Source organism: Uranotaenia lowii, chromosome 3 (assembly GCF_029784155.1).
Source record: "Uranotaenia lowii strain MFRU-FL chromosome 3, ASM2978415v1, whole genome shotgun sequence".
In the NCBI taxonomy this organism is placed as follows: domain Eukaryota; kingdom Metazoa; phylum Arthropoda; class Insecta; order Diptera; family Culicidae; genus Uranotaenia; species Uranotaenia lowii.
This window is the reverse complement of record NC_073693.1, coordinates 12,628,956-12,650,889: the sequence shown is the minus strand read 5'-3', so window position 1 is coordinate 12,650,889 and position 21,934 is coordinate 12,628,956. Positions and strand designations below refer to the sequence as shown.

Genomic DNA, 21,934 nt, shown 5'->3' with positions numbered 1-21,934 from the left:
AAAAAATGTAAGATATGTTCAATATTGGTTCTGAATTATGCCCCAATTAAAAATTCGCACTTTTGTTGATTTGTTTGGTATTCACACAAAGTTTTTGTGATGTTAGGTCTAAAAATGGAACATCAAAGTCAAAGTATCCTATATTTGGACCCTTTACAAATTTTCCGGGTTTTCCATTGATTTTCATTTATTTTAGGAAAAATAGGTAATCTGGTTCATATTCTCCATAGTGAAAGTAATAACCCTTTAAATATTGGCTTGGACACTGAAAAACGTGATTTTTCCTTATTTCCTCTCATTTCTCAAAACGCACCCCACTAATTGAGCTGTCTAATTTACCACTGAATAGGAGGCACATTTTTATAAACGTTGAAAATTTTATGAGAAAGACTTTTTATGGCAAAAAGCGGCATGGAAGGATTCAGGAAGAATAAGAGTTCATTGTGCACTTAGCAGCATCTTTATCCTTTGCAAGAAAAATGAATTATTTACAATTTTCGGCATTTTAGGACTAAAGTAGGAGCACTCACCCTAGTTATGCCGCTGAATAGACAAACTCTCCTAATCTCAAGCTCAAACAAACATGTCTTGAATGACATTCAATGACAATTTTACTTTCTCAAGAGTGAAGGTACAATTTTTATGAGTTTTTTTTTTCCTGCAGCTCCTTTAGAGCTTGAGACCAAGGTTGCCGAAATAAATTCTGTGTTTTTGAGAAAAAAAAATCTGACTTTCTGTGATTTTACCCAAAAATTCTGTGATGGATTTCTGTGATGCTATTTCCTTGAATTTCATAAAAAATTCATAATAACTTGTGTCTTTTTCACATTTTAGTTGGATAATTATCATTATTACCATTACCAATCTTATCATACTTTTCTAATTCAAAGTAAGAAATCCAAATTTCATACTGTCATAATAAATTATAATTTCGAAAAATCGATTCAAAATTCAAAAATTCTGTAAAATCTGTGAAAATTTCAAAATTCTGTGTTCTGTGACACAGATTCTGTGATGAAAATTTTCTCAAAATTCTGTGAAATTACAGATTTTTCTGTGATTTCGGCAACCTTGCTTGAGACTTTTCCCGCGAACTCATCAATCTCTGAACCATTCACCTTTTTTCATTGATTCATGTACCGAACCGTGCCACTTTCTGCACATGCAACCACGTCGATTATCGCGAGCTACCTATTTACCAGACAAGCCGTTTACTCATTTCAGTTCAGCTCAGCTCAGTATATAGGAAGCAGTGACAGGGCTAGTTAGCAGTTAACCGGCTGCTACTACTTTACTGTACGATGTATGTGATGTGCATGTACCCACTCATGTATTTAGATGCTCGAGAACGTCAGACAACTGTTGATTCAGCAGATCTCGTTAGAAATTACCCGCGAATTTCGACACCCATATGTAAGAATGTGTATTTTTAACGGTGGCTCCTACCGGCTTCGTGATATAATATTTGACTGATAGAAGTTTAGAATTATTCGTAATTTTTTTTAATTTCAAAAATTAGTTCTAGAGACAACTTGGTTTAAAGAAAACCACCTCAATGTTTCTTGCAGAAACAAACGAGGATATCGGTAGTTAGCCGGAATCGGGTCATTTGTCGCAAGTTTAGCTGCAAGCCGAGCCAAACATGATTTACCGCCCATAATTGCCGGCATTATAATGAAAAACCAGTTTCGGTACCCTTTCACTCACTGATCAGTAATAAGAAATTAAGCGGGGTGTAAGCCACCCTTATCTCGTAGCGTAAGTAAGGATCTCGCGAGCAAAGGTGCCAATGGAAGGATGGAAGGAATCTGGGCAGTTCCGATTGCATGGTAGCGTTCCGTCACGAAAACCAATCGGTAGCCTTTGTGTAGCCCTCTAATGTGCGTATAATTGTTGGATCGGAAATTTTCTAGGCTAATTGAAGGGTGCTGATTGGGAGCTGTTTGATTTATTCTAATTGCCGTTTTGTCTCAACTATAACGGAAGTCACTGGTTTATCATCAGAAGCCAATGTGGCAAGATTTCATAAGCAGTTATGCTTCATTTCTTATTCTGAGTCTCTTGGTTTTAAACCGAAAATTTTCCAAATGACTCGAAAAACATAAATTTATAAAATTACAAAAATTATAATTGGTGAAAATTACAAAAATAACTAAAACCACAAATAGACCCAAAATGTCAAAAATGACGAAAATGACAAAAATAACAGAAAAGACAAAAATAAAAAAAAATACAAAAATGACAGAAATTACAAAAATGACAATAATTAGAAAAAACTGAAATGACGAATATATCAAAAATGACAAAAATGACAGTGATTCCAAAAATAACAAAAATGACAAGAAATAACAAAATTGAAAATTACAAAATTGCCAATTATTGTTCGTTTTTGTTATGTCCTTTATGTTTGTGATATTTTTAGATTTTTTTTCCATTTTTTTTTTGTTATTTTTTTGTACATTTATATAGTCAATTGTCATTTCTTCTATTTTATCGATTTATGTATTTTTGTTAACATGCTAACTGCCTTGCAGCGTAGCTGAATATTGAAAGATGAACTCTTGGTGCGAGCTTCTCCTTCAAATCTCGATCCCCGGCAGTAGTCGTCCAGTTTGGCTCGGAAGTCGGCGACAAGCAGGGGTACCAGGTGTTGAGGATCTTATTAAAAAAAATTTAATGAGTGATTGGTGAAATTTCAAGTATCATCTGGCACTTATGGATCATATCCGACACATGAACGTTGATTCCGTCACTCAGTTTTGGAAGTCTGTAAAATCTGGACACTCTGAGCAAAAATCAGGGCAAAATCTGTGTCTGACCAATATCCGTGGTTAACGTAGCCGCTGATATTGATGAGGAGCTACCTCAAATCATCACAAAGCTGTAATGCCGGGATAAATAAGGCTTCTGGAAGTCCAACAAGGAAATGGGTGCCGAAACCCTGTAGAAGTAGGAAACTCGAGCTCGACGAGGCTAAACGGTGGTGTGGTTTACACCGAGCAGCCGTTCAACGATTTGATTGGTTGTTCACAGTCATCTTAGCGTTCGAATGTCAGTGCTAAGGTTAGCGCACTGTGCCTTGCGGTAAAGGAAGGTTTTTAGCTGACACACTTACTCGTTGACAACATCGTTTGCATCCAGTACCTGGACGCAGACCGATCAGAGCAAACTTGGATGTGAAGTACGACGTGTGAACGTGAAGTAAATACCTTTGCGACACATCTTCACTGAAGATCAGTAAGCTGATGCGTTCACGAAGGCATTACCAAGGGCGAGGCACGCGATGCTGTTCAGCATTCTCAATTTAAGAACTGAGGGGACGTTTACTTCTTACGTGCAAGAAAATGTTGCTGTGCGAAGTCTCACACTGACGCTAGTTACTCCGATTTGTCTGCGGGGTTTGAAATCAATCACGATATTGCCATTAGAAAGCTCGAATGCCTGGGTTTCTGTGGAACTTTTCTTGGCTGGTTCCGAAGCTACTTATCTGGACGTAAATTAAAAGTTCGCACGCGAGACTTTCTCCAGACAATTCCCTGCTTCTTCTGGTGTGCCTCAGGGAAGCCATTTAGGACCGATTATCTTCTTATTCTACTTCAACGATGCGCTCTCACTCCTCGACGGCCCAAAGCTAGGCTAAGCTAAGGCTAAGGCTAAGACCTAAAACTATTTTACTACATCAACGGCCAGTTCGATATCGATTTCCTACAAAATCAATTAAACCTCTTGCTCCCTGGTTTGACATTAACTGCCTGCCATTGAATCGCAGCCTTTTTCCGCTGTGTACTTCCTCGGAGATAAGCCAATCGCATACGTAGAACACATCAATGATCTAGGCGAAATTCTAGACTGCAAGCTGAAATTCAGGACACACACAAACTACGTTGTCGACAAAGCCTCGAGAAGTCTTAGATTCTTATTTCGAGTTTCCAAGGAGTTTCAAGGATGTGGATTGCCTGAAAAGTTTGTATTGCAGTATTGTTCACTATCACTAGGCTATACAGCGGCGCTTCTTGCGATTCGCCCTTGGGCACCTGCCTTGGCAAGATCCGTTTCACTTGCCAAGCTATGAATATCGATGCCGTCTCATAGACATGGATACACTTCAAGCCCGCAGAAACGCAGCACGAGCCTCCTCCGTCGCCGATCTCTTGACATCGTGAATCGAATGCCCCACTCTACTGGAAGCCATACCTCTAAGTGTGCGACCCCGTGGACTTAGAAACCAAGATTTTCGATTGTATGTTCCCATTCGTTTGAACAATTATGGAGCTAATAGCGCTATCATCGGTGTTATGAACACATTCATCCGTTTTTCTGAGCACTTTGACTTCGACGTTTCGAGAGATGTTTTCCGGAGTTAAGTTTAAAGTGTATTAGGAACCCTGTAATTAGACTTAATACTCCTTTTATATTAATTAACAGTAAAATTACAACAAGCACAAATCTCCGCATACCAAAGAAGAAGATCGCAAACTCAACTCCGCCTATAAAAAAGCCTGTCAACTTAGCTATTTAAACCATCTTAGTCGAATTCAGCAAAACCTCAATACTAGCCCAAAATCCTTCTGGAATCACGTCAAGAATCAGCGAAATGAACCTGGAACACCGTCCTGCATGTTCCTGGATGGCATCATGGCGAACTATGACTCTGGAATCTACGATCTCTTTGCCAATAAATTCTCGGACATCTGCCATCAGGAGTGTTTCACCACTGGGCTTTTCTTTAAACGGTATTACAGTCGAGGACACAACCATCTCTAAAGCAGCCACTAAGCTCAAAAACTCCTTCTCTACGGGCCCGGATGGGATACCTGAAGCGTTTTATGCCTTCTTGGCTGACTCCTATCAGGCTTATCTTCCAGCCTTCGCTAGACCAGGCCACCTTCCCTTCACTGTTGAAAGAAGCTTACATGTTCCCGCTTCACAAAAAGGGATATAGGAAAGATGTTAATAATTACCGAGGAATTTCTGCTCTGCGTGCTATAGCCAAACTTTTCGAATTGGTGGTTTTAGATCCCATTTTCATGTCCTGCAAGCACAACCTCTCCAACGACCAGCATGGATTTATGCTTCAACGCTCAACTACAACTAACTTACTAACCTTTACCTCGTTTGTGCATGAAAGTTTGCAAAGAAATCCCAAACTGATGCCATCTATACCGATATGCTTCACTGTGGTTTGGTGCCCATATTATCAAAACGGTTCTGATCGCATCGAAGCCATACAACGGCGTTTTTTGAGGTATGCCCTTTGACACTTAAACTGGCAAGACCCATTTCGACTTCCCAGCTACGAAAGCCGCTGCCGCCTGATCTACATCGACACGCTGCAAGCCCGCAGGACCGGCACTCGTGCGTCTTTCTTCGCTGATCTGCTTTCATCAAGAATCGACTCTCCCGCACTTTTGGAAGTTCTTCCACTTAGCGTCCGACCTCGTGGTTTGAGGAATCGGGATCTTCAGCTCTACGTTCCTGTTAAACTAAACAATTACGGGGCCAACTCTGCAATAATTGGCGTCATCAAGACTTTTAACCGCTTCTCAGAGCATTTTGGTTTTGACGTTTCGAAGGTTGTATTCCGCAGCAGAATTCTTAGTGTTCTAAGTTCAGTGTAGATTTGTATTTGCAGTTAGTCTCTTAATTTTTAAATATCATTTGGATCAATATATGATTTGTTGATTTAATAATAATAACTAAGTAAACAATAAACACAGTAGTGCTGTCAGATATTCTGAGTGGACAACTGATGATCAAAAAAGTATGAGAAAGTGGCACAATTGTTGTAGAAATAATCAAAGAGCTCAGTATGGCCAGTCCAGGCTGTAAAAGATGAAAATATGATACTTTTACCGTATTCGTTTTCTACATTCGCCTAGTTTTGAGGTTTACCATACTAGAACGAACATAATTCGTCGTCAGTGTTTTGCTACCTCGATCGCTCACACACGAATCTTCAGTGTTCCACCGTCCATTTTAAATCAAATCTGGGGAATTACGGATGCAAAACTTAGCGCATAAACTTCTAAAAATTACAGTAAAATGTGCATAACTTGTTGTGACCTGGTGCAAAACTGGGTATAAACGAATACGTTATTAGATTCTTGGACATAACATGAAGTCAGTTAAGCTGCAACAATCTACGGCCCCTTCTTTCATAACAGTCCCATATACAAAAATAAGCAAGCGAGACAATCAGCTTTTTCTGTTTTGGAATTTATTTTTAAATTGTGACCACCACTTTCAGCATAAACGAAAATCGTTTCTAGGTTGTCATAATAAATCGTTAGGCCTGAAATTTTCGAAATTGGGTTATTGGTAAGGTCGAGAGCACCATTTTTATTCATTATGGGACTGTTAATCGACCATATTTGAAACCTTTTTCGAATCTACTAGCATAACAGTCCCATACAAAATATATTTTTCTCACCAAGCTACTTTCTAAGACTTAAATTTGATCATTTTTGAACTTCTAAATGCAATTGTCAGAAAAAGAAACATACTTTTGCAAAAAAATATCATGAATTCCACATTGTAAGTTGAATCTTTTTACGATTTTTGATTGCATCCGATAGTTTTTCGCTCAGGAAGTCATTCCTAAGAAAGTCAGACCTGCCTTCGAAAACTAGTGTGCATCATTCGACATCAAGTGAGTTAAAAAAATGTTTAAATGATTCAAACAATAAACCAAAGACTATTTCGCCGAAAGAAACATTGAAAAGTAACCAAATCCGTGGAATTTCACATATGGGACAGTTATTCAGGTATATTTCATATAGGACAGCCACGAATCGATATTTTTTACGAAATTTCTAGAACAAAACCTTATTTTTTAGTCTTTTATGTTTAAGCCTTATGTTGACCTAAAATGACGAAAATTCATATGGGACTGTTATGCGAGTAAGGGCAGTCTGAAAAGGACGAAAAAATAGTGTTTTTTACCAGCTTTGATAAGTTCTTTTGTTTCCATGTTGTTAGAAGTGCTTGCTATCTCCATATGTGAGTGCAGTTGTTCGACCATTGTTTGTTTTCGATGCAAAAAAAGAGATTTATTGTCATTATTTCTTTCATAACTCTTCAAGGTGTTAATGGCCCACTTTGGAGTCTTCAGATGAAAGTTGCATCATGAATCGAGCTACACAATGGGATTTTTTGCAAAATATTCGGTGGTGCAGACGGTACTTTTAGACGCCTTTTAAAGTTTATTTACAACTTTTCATGTTGAAGGTCATTATTTAATTTTTTTCAACTATTCTATTTGGAAAGCTGATAAAATTTAAATGCATTTTGATGTGCTATTTTATAATTTCCGTTGAGAAACAACAGAGTTATGTAGCTTTGAAAAATGGTTATTTTTTATTGACAAAAAAATCTAACCGAAGCTAACTCAAAAAATAAAAATGCTAGAAATCTGAAAAAATACATGTGTTTTTAAGTCGCAAAAATGAACCAAATTTTCAATTTTGGGGAAAATCTGAAGACCCCCGGCGCAAACCCGTCAGATAATAAAAAAAATTCCCATGATTATTATTATTTTAATTGCTTGTCATATTATTCGTTATGGTTACTTTTTCTTTATCACTTTTGTTGTTTGTTAAGTTCCAGCGAGTTAATTTTTTTAAAGTTTTTATTTATTAAGACTTATCACCGTGAATTTGGTTTGAAAATAATGTTTACGGCCTTATCGGTGAATGTTATGTTCTCATAGTGAGATCATTTCAACACTTGAAAGTTAAAGATGGATAGAAGAAAATTATAGGTGTTGAAGGTCATTTCCAACACCCATTTATAATTTTCTTCTGATCTTCTTCTATCCATCAATAACTAACAAATCTCGAAATGTTCGCACTATGTAAACATAACATTCATCGATAAAGCCGTAAAAATTAATTTGTGTTTTTTGTCGTTTAGTTTTTGGTTTTTTCGTTGTTTTTGTCAGTTTTTTCCAAATTTTTCATAATCCCTAAGTCAATGGCTGAACAAAAGTACAATTTTACCAGTTGCATTTTCCAAATCCAAACTTTGAACTGCAACTGGGGCAACTCTTTATCATGTCTGATTCAGCCAAAACTTTACACTGGTCAATTTTTTAGCCAATGAACAAAATGTTTATGATCGGATTAATTGAAATTGTAGGCAATCAACAGAAACCTCTTCAACGTAATTTGTGTTGACCTATGTTCTACAATTTTTTTCCACCAAACACTATCGATTTCAAAGGAAATAAATTATTAGGCTTGAAAAAAAAAAAAACAAAAACTAAACATGATCGGAAACCGGTTGCGCTCATACATGTTGCAGTCGAAGGTGTCGAGTCGCTTTCCGTATCTCTCTTCTAGTCTGTCTCTGAACTTCATCCGGCTAAACTTTGGCGCTAAATCCTGCAGCATTGAACTTGAATCGACGCTAGAACGAACCTTCACTGGCCGATTTAAACTGACTGCCCCCTTACCAAAATCGATTCGTTCGTGACGCATGGCTCGATTGAATACTGGAATTTGAACCGAAACGCAACTAAAAGCTGATAAACGATGTGTGTATTTGTTGTGATACTTTGAAACGAAAAAAAAACTCTGTCTAGTACCTATTACCGATAATGCTAGCTTATTTGCTGCCCATAATCACTTAATAGTCGTATATCTAGTAAACATTCAATAACTTAGGAGTCAGGTGACAGAATGTGTCGAGCACCCTCATCAAAGCTAGATTTAAGATAGCCATCGAACGTTTTATGTATGAGACCACTTTGCTGCCACGCTTAATTTAGTTGGGGCTTTGAGAATCCCCAAGAATTGACGACTCACGTGGCGGCTTCTGATATGTGGTGTTTTGCTTTTTTTTGCTGTCTTGGTCCCAAAAGCACCTTCCGAATTCATTCCGGCAGAACGAAACGTTTGGCTACCGACTAAAATTGGTGATCATGCCGTTTAGATTACTTTCGGTACAAACGATAAAGGTTATGGAGAGCTAATTGTTTCTTGTTTGGTTAGTGTATTTACGATGGATAGTAGTTTCTTTAATGGGAACATGATGGCGAGATAATTGTTCCGGTGCACAGTGGTCCAAAATGCGAAAAACGTGATCGTTGCTTATAACTTTTTTAGGTCACATTTTAGCATATTGGTGTCTTCGGAGAAGTTTGTCAGTAAAATTAGCTCTATAATAAAAAACTATTATTTTTCTGATTAATCCCCCTACAAGTGAGATAACATTTCTAACTTCTCTGTTATAGGTTTTAGCTCTTTAATGTCTTCGACAAACTTGTTTAAAATCAAATTTTCTACAACTTTTTCTCAGATGCCAAGTTTCTAAAATATTTATTATCCGAGATATCGGCCAAATAAGAAACTTAACCTCAAAAAATCAGTTTTTTTATAATAACTTTTTTCAGTAAATTTTAAGTTTTATATAATGTTCCACAAAGTTGTTTGTCTTACTAAAATACACCACTTTGTTGAACATTTCAAGTTTGTAAAATGTGATACTGCGGAGCTATGTTAAAAAGATTACTGAAAATAGGGCTTTTTCACGCCTTATTTTACAAACACCGGGCAACATCAGGCAGCCCGCTTTAGATGCAAAATAAAGTCGAAGATTTCGTCTACAAGATGCAGGTACAATCGTCAGTATCCACTTGTATCCAAGCGAGATACATCAATTTTACTTTTCCAAGTTTGTATTAAAAACAACGATTTCTATGAAAGCACATACAGCGCATTCTACTAGGTACGTGTGTTTTCTTCTAGCTTTTCCCTGCGCGATGTCAGAAGCAAAGGTTTGGAAGCGCATTCGTATTATAAGTACAGGTTATTGTGTGTTCAATTGAAATAGATATCCTCTACAAGCTGGAGATGCTAATAATACAAATGCGCTTCCAAACCTTTGCTTCTGACATCGCGCAGGGAAAAGCTAGAAGAAAACACACGTACCTAGTAGAATGCGCTGTATGTGCTTTCATAGAAATCGTTGTTTTTAATACAAACTTGGAAAAGTAAAATTGATGTATCTCGCTTGGATACAAGTGGATACTGACGATTGTACCTGCATCTTGTAGACGAAATCTTCGACTTTATTTTGCATCTAAAGCGGACTGCCCGATGTTGCCCGGTGTTTGTAAAATAAGGCGTGAAAAAGCCCTATTTTCAGTAATCTTTTTAACATAGCTCCGCAGTATCACATTTTACAAACTTGAAATGTTCAACAAAGTGGTGTATTTTAGTAAGACAAACAACTTTGTGGAACATTATATAAAACTTAAAATTTACTGAAAAAAGTTATTATTAAAAAACTGATTTTTTGAGGTTAAGTTTCTTATTTGGTCGATATCTCGGATAATAAATATTTTAGAAACTTGGCATCTGAGAAAAAGTTGTAGAAAATTTGATTTTAAACAAGTTTGTCGAAGACATTAAAGAGCTAAAACCTATAACAGAGAAGTTAGAAATTTTATCTCACTTGTAGGGGGATTAATCAGAAAAATAATAGTTTTTTATTATAGAGCTAATTTTACTGACAAACTTCTCCGAAGACACCGATATGCTAAAATGTGACCTAAAAAAATTATAAGCAACGATCACGTTTTTCGCATTTTGGACCACTGTGCGGTGGGGCGAAGTTTAACGTGTGTCGGCGGGGATTTAAACATGCAAAACATTATTTCTCAATTATTGAAATGGAATTTTCATCAACCAATTCGTGAAAAATAATTTTTGGTTTAGTAGATACAGATTTCAGAAACTTTTTGAAGTTGATTTTGGATTAAGAGCTACACAAAGGTTTAAAAAATTTAAACCAGGAACCAGAAATCATGTTGTACCTTATAAAAATGATTTGAAAACAATACGTTATACTGGCAAAATGACGTTGAATGACTTCAAAGTTTGAATTCGTACGTGACGATTTTTTTTCCTACAAACAATAAGATCTTTCAACCACTTCTAAAGCTTTCATCGTTTTTTTTTGTGGACACTCTGCTTAGCCCGATGATGTAAGGTTGGAAATATATACTTGTATGTTCCTATCACTCTTTTAGATAAAAACTAGGACTTTGCCGGCACCATTATTGATAATAGAGGAAATATGACCTCTAAACAAAAGCACGACTTCAAAGATTGGCACTGAAAAAAATTACAAAATTGACAAAAATGACAAACAATGGCAGGAACTTTCCGAAAATAACATAGAAGATTTTTTTTTTTGTTTTGATTTTTTTTAAACAAAATGGCAAGAAAAACAAAAAAATTTAAAATTTACAACTATAACAAAAATGACAAATAATTAAAAATTACTAGAAATGACATAAAATAACAACAACAACAACAAAATACAAAACTGACAAAAATGTCCAAAACGAACAAAAATGACAAAAAAAAAAATCGAACTACAAAACTAACTAAAAATTCGAATTATTAATCTTATAAAAAAATTTAAATCACAATTACCACAAACATGATAAAAAGGCAATATTCACAACATAACACTTATGATAAAAATAACAACAAAAAATATCAAATTTGAGAAAACTGACCGAAGAAACAAAGTGACCAAAATCAAAACAAAAAATTACAAGTTTACAACAAAAATACAAAACTGACTCAAATGACAAAACTTTAAAAAAATCATAAAAAATAACGCAAATGTTGAAAATAACAAAAAACACAACAAAAATAACTACAAAAAAAACTGAAATAAGGACGAAAAAGACAAATTTGGAAAAAATGACAAATATTAAAAAATGTCTAAAATATAATATTTATATAAATAACATAAACGTTAAAAAATCGCTCATTTTTGCCATTTTTGTCGTTTTCGTAATTTTCTTTCCCTTTTTTTCATATCTGTCATTTTAAATTTGTTGTAATTTTTTTTAATTTTTTCGTTTGACCATTTTGTGATTTCTGTCATGTTTTAAAATTTCAGGCCATATTTGTCATTTTAGTCCTACTTGCGAACCTGGAAAAAACCGGGAATTGAAAATGGAATTGAGAAAACCGGGAATCACCTCGAATTTTAAATATAAACCGGGAAAATTCTTTACGGATCGTTTTTTTTTATATGTACATCATCAAAATGGTATATATATATATATATATATATATATATATATATATATATATATATATATATATATATATATATATATATATATATATATATAATTATATATATATATATATAATTATATATATATATATATATATATATATATATATATATATATATATATATATATATATATATATATATATATATATATATATATATATATATATATATATATATATATATATATATATATATATATATATATATAATTATATATATATATATATATATATATATATATATATAATATATATATATATATATATATATATATATATATATATATATATATATATATATATATATATATATATATATATATATATATATAATTATATATATATATATATATATATATATATATATATATATATATATATATATATATATATATATATATATATATATATATATATATATATATATATACATATATATATATATATATATATATATATATATATATATATATATATATATATATATATATATATATATATATATATATATGTATATATATATATATATATATATATATATATATATATATATATATATATATATATATATATATATATATATATATATATTTCGGTGGGGTGACGTTCAACGTGTGTTGGTGGTGATTTAGTGAGACATGATGTTTTTGATTTGTAGATACAGATTTCAGAACATTTTCGAAGTTCATTTCTGATTAAGAGCTCAATAAAGGTGGAAGAAGTATAAACCAGGTTCATGTTGTACCTAATAATAATGATTTGAAAACAATACAATGACTTCAAGTAAGTTCAAAGTTGATCTCTCAACCACATCTAAAGCTTTCGTTGTTTTGGTTCTTTTTCTGGGAAATCCGCTGAATCCGATGATGTGAAAAAGATATTTTCTCTCTCTTAGATAATATCTTCATAAAATACTAGGACGTTGCCGGCACCATTATTTCAAATTGAGAAGATTAAGCTTTTATAATGTACTGTCAATAGCAGGAAATATTATTTTTACCTCCGGAAAAAAAAAGCATGACTTCAAAGATTGGCACTGACAAAAATAACAAAAAACGACAGGAAATTTCCAAAATTCACAAAAACATTTTTTTAATTACCAAAAAAAACCCCAATAGCAAGAACTAAAAAAAATGATAAAATTAACAACCATAACAAAAAATTAAAAATTACAAGAAATGGCATAACATTACAAAAAAACAACAAATAACAAAAATAACAAAACAAACAAAAATGTCCAAACGATCTAAATTTAAATTTCAAAAATAACTAAACTGACAAAAATCAAAAAGTCTAACATTACAAAAATTGTAACCACAAAAATGATAAAAATGGCAATGAAGACAACACGACACTCATGACAAAAATTTCAACGAAAAATAACAAATTTTGAAAAACTGACCGAATGAACAAAATAATAAAAATTAAAAAAAAAAATAAGTTCACAACAAAAATACAAAGCTGACACAAATGTCAAAACCGGAAAATTTAAAAAAAAATGCAAATTTTGAAAACAATAAAAAAAAACGACAAAAATTACTAAAATTACTAAAAAACAGAAAGTAGGGACGAAAAAACAAATTTGGAAAAAAATTAAAAATATTAATAAATGGCAAAAATCATATAACTGACATAAACGTCAGAAATGATCCAAAATTAAAAAACGAAAAAAAATGGCAAAATGCTTATTTTTGTCATATATTTTTTTATGTTTTTTTATTCTTATTTTCTCTTTTTTTCATTTTTGTAATTGTTTTTCATTTTTGTAATTGTTTTTCATTTTTATTGTTTTTAAAATTTTTATTGTGTTATTTTGTTTTTTCATATATATTTTAATTTTTTATCATATTGTTCATTATAAATTTTTTCTCCTTTTATTCTCCTTTAACCATTTTGTAATTTTTGTCACATTTTGAATTGTTTTAGTCTTTTTTGTTCTATTTGTCATTTTCTTTGTTTTCCCATTTTTTTCAAATTTGTCATCTTTGTCATACTTTTAATGTTTGTAATATTTTTAATTTCTGTCATATTTCTTTTTTTTAGTTATTTTTGTAATATATGTTCTATTTGTCATTTGTGTCAATAATATCATCAATCTCATTATTGTCATTGTAGTCAATTTTGTCGTTTACAGTTTTTTAGCTTTATTTTTTCATTTTTATCATTTTATTATTTTTGTCCTGTTTTTGAGAATTTTTGTTATATTTATTATTTTGTCGTATTATTTTGTGTATTTTTCACGATTGTTTTTTCCGTTTTAAGTTATATTTTTCCTTTTTAAGGTATGGCTTGAATTTTTTTTATAATATTCATCATTTTTTCGAAGTTTCAGAATTCTTAGTATTTTTGTTGTTTACGTTTTTCTGTATTTTTTGTTTTTAATTTTTCCGTCATATCGATTTTACATTTTTCATTTTTGCAAGTTTAGTAATTTTCTTATTATTTTGAAATTTCGTCAATTTTGATGTTTGGTCTTTTCCATTTTTTAAATTATTGTTATTTTGTAATTTTTCTCATCCATGCTTTTTATTTAATTAATTTGTTTAATTTTTGTCCCTTTTAATCATTTTTGTTATTATTGTTATTTTTACGATTTGTGCCATTTTTAAAGCATTTAAAGCATTTTTGTCATTTTTGCGTACTTTTCGTTTTTGTTAACATCGGAAAGTTCCTTCAATAAATCGGAATTATTTTTCTCATTGCCTTGAAATGGTCCAGAAAAACTGGAAAATTTTGCATTTTATGTTCAACCCATGTTCTAAAGAACTAAACTCGAAACTACGAGCTTATTAAAACGATTTTTTTTAAAATTCAGTCCAAATATTACCGATTAATAGCAGGTAGAAATAAGACATTTTCCATTTGAGTTTTTTGCGATCTTATATGGTAACTCCTGTTGAGCTTGCATCTACTTTTTTGGAAAAAATTCTAATCATAAACCGTCAACACATATGTAAATTATGTTACGATCGATATTCGCATATGGAGTTTAAGTAATAGGTAATTGTAAAAAATTAGCTTATATGTACTCATTAAAACAAAAAAGTAATGCCACATTGTCATTGGACTACTTCGGAGCATGATGAAGAAGGCTCAGTTTCATAGTTCTTCGTATAATTTTTTTCTGCCGCAGATTTCTTGAATCGTTGAATCTTTGATAAAACGGTTCGCCATGAAAAAGTACTTTCAATAAATGCGAGTTGAGTAACGTTGAGTTTTAAGGGTTTGAATACTTAAATTTATTTTTTAATTGATTATTTTGAACCTTTAGTAAACTTTTTTACCATGTTTATCTCCTGTATAAAATAAGGAAACATTTTCAGATGGCGTATTATGGGGAAAGCATTCCAAATTTTGGTACCATTGTGCTTGTATGGATCAAATCAACGAGAAATACATCATTTGATTTCTTGTGTAAATTCATTTTTGTTTGATACTTGATTCCACTTAATTGATTTCACTTAATTGAATCTTTAAATGTTCTTTATTCGAAATGTGAAAGCAATGAAAGCAATTTTTTTAATAGAACCAATTTTTCTAAAACGCACCTTTTCTACTTTCCGCTTTGTTTTAAATAGCTTTATTCTTAAAAAAAAAAATCATAAAATTATAATAATAAAGTTTCAGATGGAAAATTACTTATTTTTTCTAATATTATCACTGCTTTGAAAATTTCTGTAAATTACTCAAAACGGCCTTAATCCTAATTGATTCCAAAATTTGTGCATTCTCTTAATTTGGTTTGGATTTTTAAACATTCTTTGATTTCGAAACTGGTTTTGTTGTGAGGATATGAATATGCGCAGAATGTGAGCCGGTCACACTGAGATTTTTTAAATATGAAATCTTAGTATTTCATGACAATTTCTTCAGAAATCATAGCATATTTAAGAGTTTTTAGCTTTTGATTTGAATGAATTAATCATGAGAATCGGGAATTTCATGAGTCCATGCGAGGAAAAGTCGGGAAAAATGCGGATAATAAAAAAACTACAATTAAGTGGCCACCCTATTTTAATCATTTCAATAATAATTCTAACTTTTAGATTTGTAATTTTTGTTTCATTTAACTTTTTTTATTTCTGGTAGGTGTCTTATCATTTTTGACGTGTTTCAAAATTTTGTTATTTTTTTATTTCAATTTTTCCACATCCATCATATTTGACTTGAAAAATTAAAAAAAAAAACCTCCGTAATAGTACGATGAAATATTAACGAATATTCCTCTTCCCTGTTTCTTTCCAGCTCTCCTTCTCACCGACTACCCCGGGATGGTCCCACTTCCGACTGATAGCGCTCCTATCGGCCATCCTAACGCTGTCCGGCTTCATGCTAATCGTATCGATTGGGGTTGGCGTTTTTATCAGCGGCTTCAATACTTTTGCCTTCATGGCAGCCGAGGTAAGTGTACATAGTTAGTGCTAGCTAGTTTCATATTTATAGGTCACGCAATCGATACCCCCAGGAGAAGTGATGACGTTAAAATTGAGGGGTGGGATAGTCTTACCTGTTGTGGGCCAAGGACTCCAACCACTTTACAGCTGGGATAAAAAATTAGTTCCAATTTAGATGCCGACTTCCACGTGTCACCCGATAAGACAGACAATCCCCTTTGCACTCGACTAAAGCCCCAAGTTCCAGTTTTAATAAACCGGCGTGGTGGCTAATCTGAATGCGATCAAAACACTTCCTGATTCGTCGCCGGGCGCACCACATATCGGCCAATCGGTCATTAACTTACTGTGACAAAAACCTGTCAATCTGGATTTCTGCTGGTGCTGCTGCTTACCGGTTATCCTTTCGGCGTGTTGCCTTTTTGGGCCCACAGTTTCAATGCTTTTGTCTTAGTTAAGACTAGATTGGAAGTCACTTCTATTCTGGTTTTAGGTGAAGTTGTTTGATTGATTTCCACCCGCCTTCAGCTGTCGCTGGAACCCATCAAAAGTTGTTGCGTGCCCTACGTTAGATTTTTTTTTCGTGAAACGTGGGAAAATCTGATACATTTTTGAAGGTGCGTGAGCTGTTGGAAACGCGTGCCGTTGATAGCTAGGGCTAATTTTGGAATCTTTTTATTTGATGAACGATATCTGCTCTATTTTTACGACATTTTAATTGAAAAGTTATCGATGTTTGATTTCGGGTATTTTATTAGCGTTTACATATTGGAATCCTCAAACAGTAGCTTATTGCAATCAAACGATTGATGTTAATTTGTTTTAATAGGACTAGATAAGATATAAATCTAGCGTAACATTTCATAAGAACGAAACTAGCAGTTAGCTCGAAACGAGAAAATCGCGTTGGAAATTTCGGAATATCTAATCAAATCCTATTTAAAAAATTGACCACTTTTTGTTCAATAAAATCAAAAAAAAGTGCATTATATTCACTTATTGTTCGTTGGTTATCAAGATCTTTAACTTTTTTCACTAAATTTCAGAGATTTTCGAGTTTCGCCTTTTTATGTTTTCGATTTCAGTTACGCCTGCAAGTTTCGCCCAATTGATCGGTCGTTTTTGTTTTGGTTTTGAAGTTACGCCCATTGGTCTCACACGCAAAAACTAATTAGGCCGTTTTGTCACACACGGTCAACTCAGTTACGCCTATTGGCCCTACACCAATAGAAAAATTAACCCTATTTTGAATGGGCGTAACTTCACGTTCCAACGAAAATGCATCAACATGAAGTTTCGCCTATTTTAATTTTATCAATTTTTTGAAAGTTTTAAGCGATTTTAAGATGAAACCGCGTTTATTAGGTAAAGTGCAACTGCGTGAATCCGGAATGACCGTTAACTCGATTTGTTTACATTTGGCAGTTTCGCCCATTTTAAATGTTACGCTAGAAATGCCGTCTGCAGACCCTAATTATAATATGATCCGAGTGGTGGTAAGAGCGCTTTCTTGTACTATGAGGGATCCCACTATTTTGGTCACATCCTGAACTGAGGTAGTCTTCCTATGACTTTCACGGTCCAAAGTTTTGTCCACCGGATTCGGTTTCCCGGTGGACAAAACTGATTTTTTTGTCCACGAAGCTGCTTTGCTCTCCATACTTCCAAATCGAATTTTGGACTGCTCCATTGCGTTCTTCCTTCATTTTCTTCAACTGACTCAGCGAAATGTTGGGGAAAGCACACCATTTGTGCATGAAAATCTAGAAAACATAACTCACGATACACAGAGTTTTATGTTTAACTCTAAACAACAACAGACAACAGAAACCAGCTGTTCAAACTTCATCCGGAATAAGCAAGGTGGTATCAGAATTGTGTTTAGACATAATCTCAAATTGAGCTGTTAAAATTTCAAAATGTTTGTATCCGAAAACCCTTTTTTGGAAGAATTAAATACGATTCAAACTTTGCTGATGTGTTTCGATAAAAATCAAAGCAGTGTTCCAATTGTTTTTTTTAATTGCTTTTGTTGTGCACCTAATTTCTGACATTTGCTCAAATTTGTCCGGATTTGAGTTGAAAATGTTGAAATGAAATGCCCGGATTTTGACACGTTTGTGATATCCCGGAAATGAATTTTTCAAATTGGATTTTTACTATTATGATGATTATGATTATTTTTCCTGATGATTAAAAACCAGCAAAATTTTATTCTACAATTTGTTTTAAATTGTTCAACGGATAAATCAAGCATAAGTTTACTTTTTTTTTGGACAAAGCAAATGGGCATTGATGACCATAAATACGGTTAAATAACTGCATTTTTAGGCGTTTTCTAGTATTCCATAGCTTTTAAAGGGGGTTTAAGCGGGGGTTCTTCTAGCGCTAAGTAATTTGAGATTTGAGTTATAATACTCTATCAAGCTGCTTAATCTCTTTATAAACATTAATTAACATTACGTAAACTAATTAAAATAGATTATAGGCTGAATTTCAATCCAATAAACAGGCTTCTCATTCAAAAATACTAATGTTTTTAACAGTCAAACACTATTTCCCCAGTTTCAAGTTATAGATGGAAGCACCATCTTGCTATTAAATGGAATTGAGATTCATTTTCGAATTTCCAGGATTATTAAGGTGTGCTGGATAATGTTGGTCAAGAAAAAAGGAATGTTCCGTGTAATTGGTATGATTTGTAATGGAATCAGAAGTTGAGATGAGAAGGAACTTTGGCGGGGCTTATTTTTGTGCTGGTGATTTTTTGCAAATCTGGAAAAGCTTTCTGCAGCGTGAACTCCAACAAAACTGTGTTGGAAAACTACCTCGAATTGATGAATATGGGCCTAAATAAACCCGGAAAATCAATATTGAGACTTAGTTTGGTTTAAACTGCAAGATAGTGCTGGCATCTATAAATTCAAACTATATAAAGTGTTTTTACTACAAAAAAAAATCAAAGTTTTTAAAATCCAACCTGTTTTTGCTGATTCAAAATTAACCCAGAATGTTTGTTACATCATTACACGTCATATTCATGGAGAAACTAAACAGTTTGATGAAATTTATAGCTCAAGTGTCAAACTGTTTAGAGGTAGAGAAAAATCTCTTTTAAACCCCTATAAAACCTTTGGAATACCAGAAATCGCCTAAAAATTCAGTTATCTATTCAAAGAGGTCGTAGAAGCATTATAATCCACTTTTACACAGTAAAATTTCATAAATTGTCTTGATTTTTGTAGAAAAAGTAATTGATAAGACTCGAATGAGCACTCAGTGTTTAAAAAGTCTCTAATAGAATCAAAATAAAAGTAATTGGCACTATTCTGATTTCGCACCATTTCTTCATATTTTTTGGTTCTCAACGCCAATTGCTTCATTTGACAAAAAAAGGAAAATTTTGCTTGATGTTGAATAATTCATAACAAATTGTAGATGAAAATTTTGATGATTTTCAATCATTCAGATTTTAACAGGCAAGACACTTAGTCTCTTGTCTATTCTTGTTTTGCTCACTGTATGTTTCATTTTCATTTTATACAAAATTTATAATAAATTCTGTGGTTACCCTTTGAGTAAACACTAATTTATGGATCTTTTGTTCAAATCCTTGTTTCAAGTTTTTTTTTATCATATTACCTAAACCGGAACATAACTTTGTATTGAACAGCATCTAGCTGACACTTATGTGCCCTGTGTTTTAAGTTTTCACATTATGATGGCTACATTTTTCAAGTGGCAGTGTGCAGCTTTATTGATACTAGTCATGTTCTTTTCTGTTCAACATGTGATGTACTTTTTCCCCTTCAGTTACACCGCTTGACTTCTCTTTTTATGCACTAACCTCCAAGTGATAAGATTTAGAAGGAACTGATATCTATATAAGACCAGCTGACCCTGCGTACTTTCCATACAATATTTATTAGTTTTTTGAAAGTAAATCTAATTTAATTTTCGTTTCATAATCAAAATCTGAATAGCTGGCCCGGTCTCTTAAATTCTATTTCATAGAAGAATATATTTAAATCTTGGACATCATGTTTCTTGCATTTTCACAAAAAAGCGACTCTTTTTAAGTATTTTCAGTATTGATCTGAGTTCAGGAATTTTGTTTTTGAAACTAGTCATACTAATTCTGATAATTTAGAAACGAATTATTTTTGTGGTGTGAATTCAAGAATTGACCTTTTGTAATTATTATTTTCTTATAAAGATCTTAATCTTCAAGTATTTCTCTAACTCTAAATACCTACTACAATTTTAAGAATATTTGAAAATTTTTTGGATTTTTTTTAGTTTTTTTCATTTCTGTTATTGAATATTCCAGAAATGGAATTTCTTAGTTTATTTATGAACAGACTCAAGTCTTCTAAAAAAAATTAAGGGTTGAGTAATAGTGGGAGGATTTTTTTCAATTGAATAATCTCATTATTAAATCTGACTTGTATACTTGTATACTTGTATACTTGTAAACTTAGTGAAGTTTCTTAGAAATGTTCAAGAAGAGTATATGTTAGAACACAAAAAAAAATTTAAGGCTTTAATTTAGTTATGTATGGGAGCATCCAGAAAAGTTGGAAGAGAATTTCAAATCGGTATTACATTAGCATTTGTATGTGTACCGAATTTGATCGGAATCACATGAAATTTTTTCTAGTTTTATCAAATATTACTTCGAATTCGTATGGGAGTCCTCCCTTTTTCTTAGAAAGATGCGCTTTTATAGAATAATAATTTGTCTAATTACATCATGACATATCAATGTGAATGATGAATTATGTCATGATGTGAAAATTAGTTCAGTAAAGAAGTAAGCCATGACTTTTGGGCATCGCACGCGTTTTTGTTTTCGTCCTTAATTTTTTTTAATCAATTACAATAAAACTAGAAATTTTAAAATTAAACAGTGGAAAATGATAGATTAAGTGACTGGTGGCTGTTCCCGGAGTGGTTCGTACTTTGTTTCGGCATGCTGAATCCTGGTTGGGAGAGTTCGAAAGGAATTTTAAAGTCAGCTGCTCCGGACTAGAGGAAAAATTTTCTAGTCGAGAACTTCCGAGACTTATTTGGTGAGATCAAACCTTTTCCATTATATTAAACGTTATTTTCCTAATACACATTGTCATTAGATTAGTGTAGCAATTTTCAAATTATGCTGTAGGTATTTAAGTAATCCATATGAAGCGTTTGGTAGGGAACTCCACGCTTTATTCCTCCCCTTGCTCCAGAAAAGAAAAATGAAGGACGCAAGTCTTTTCATTTTCCAGGATGCTTACACGTTTTGGCTATGTTGGTAGAAGAAGAAGAAGAAGAAGAAGAAGAAGAAGAAGAAGAAAGAAGAAGAAGAAGAAGAAGAAGAAGAAGAAGAAGAAGAAGAAGAAGAAGAAGAAGAAGAAGAAGAAGAAGAAGAAGAAGAAGAAGAAGAAGAAGAAG

General features: G+C 32.8%; 1 protein-coding gene across 2 annotated transcripts in view; it reads left to right on the top strand.

Moving 5' to 3' along the window:
* The window catches only part of LOC129750899 (E3 ubiquitin-protein ligase AMFR-like), a 135,030-nt gene that overhangs the window by 80,043 nt on the left and 33,053 nt on the right, over nt 1–21,934 (top strand). For both annotated transcript variants that reach the window (XM_055746067.1, XM_055746066.1), the window contains exon 6: nt 16,350–16,505. In XM_055746067.1, the coding sequence (XP_055602042.1) occupies nt 16,350–16,505 (156 nt within the window). The remainder of the gene's footprint in view (nt 1–16,349; nt 16,506–21,934) is intronic.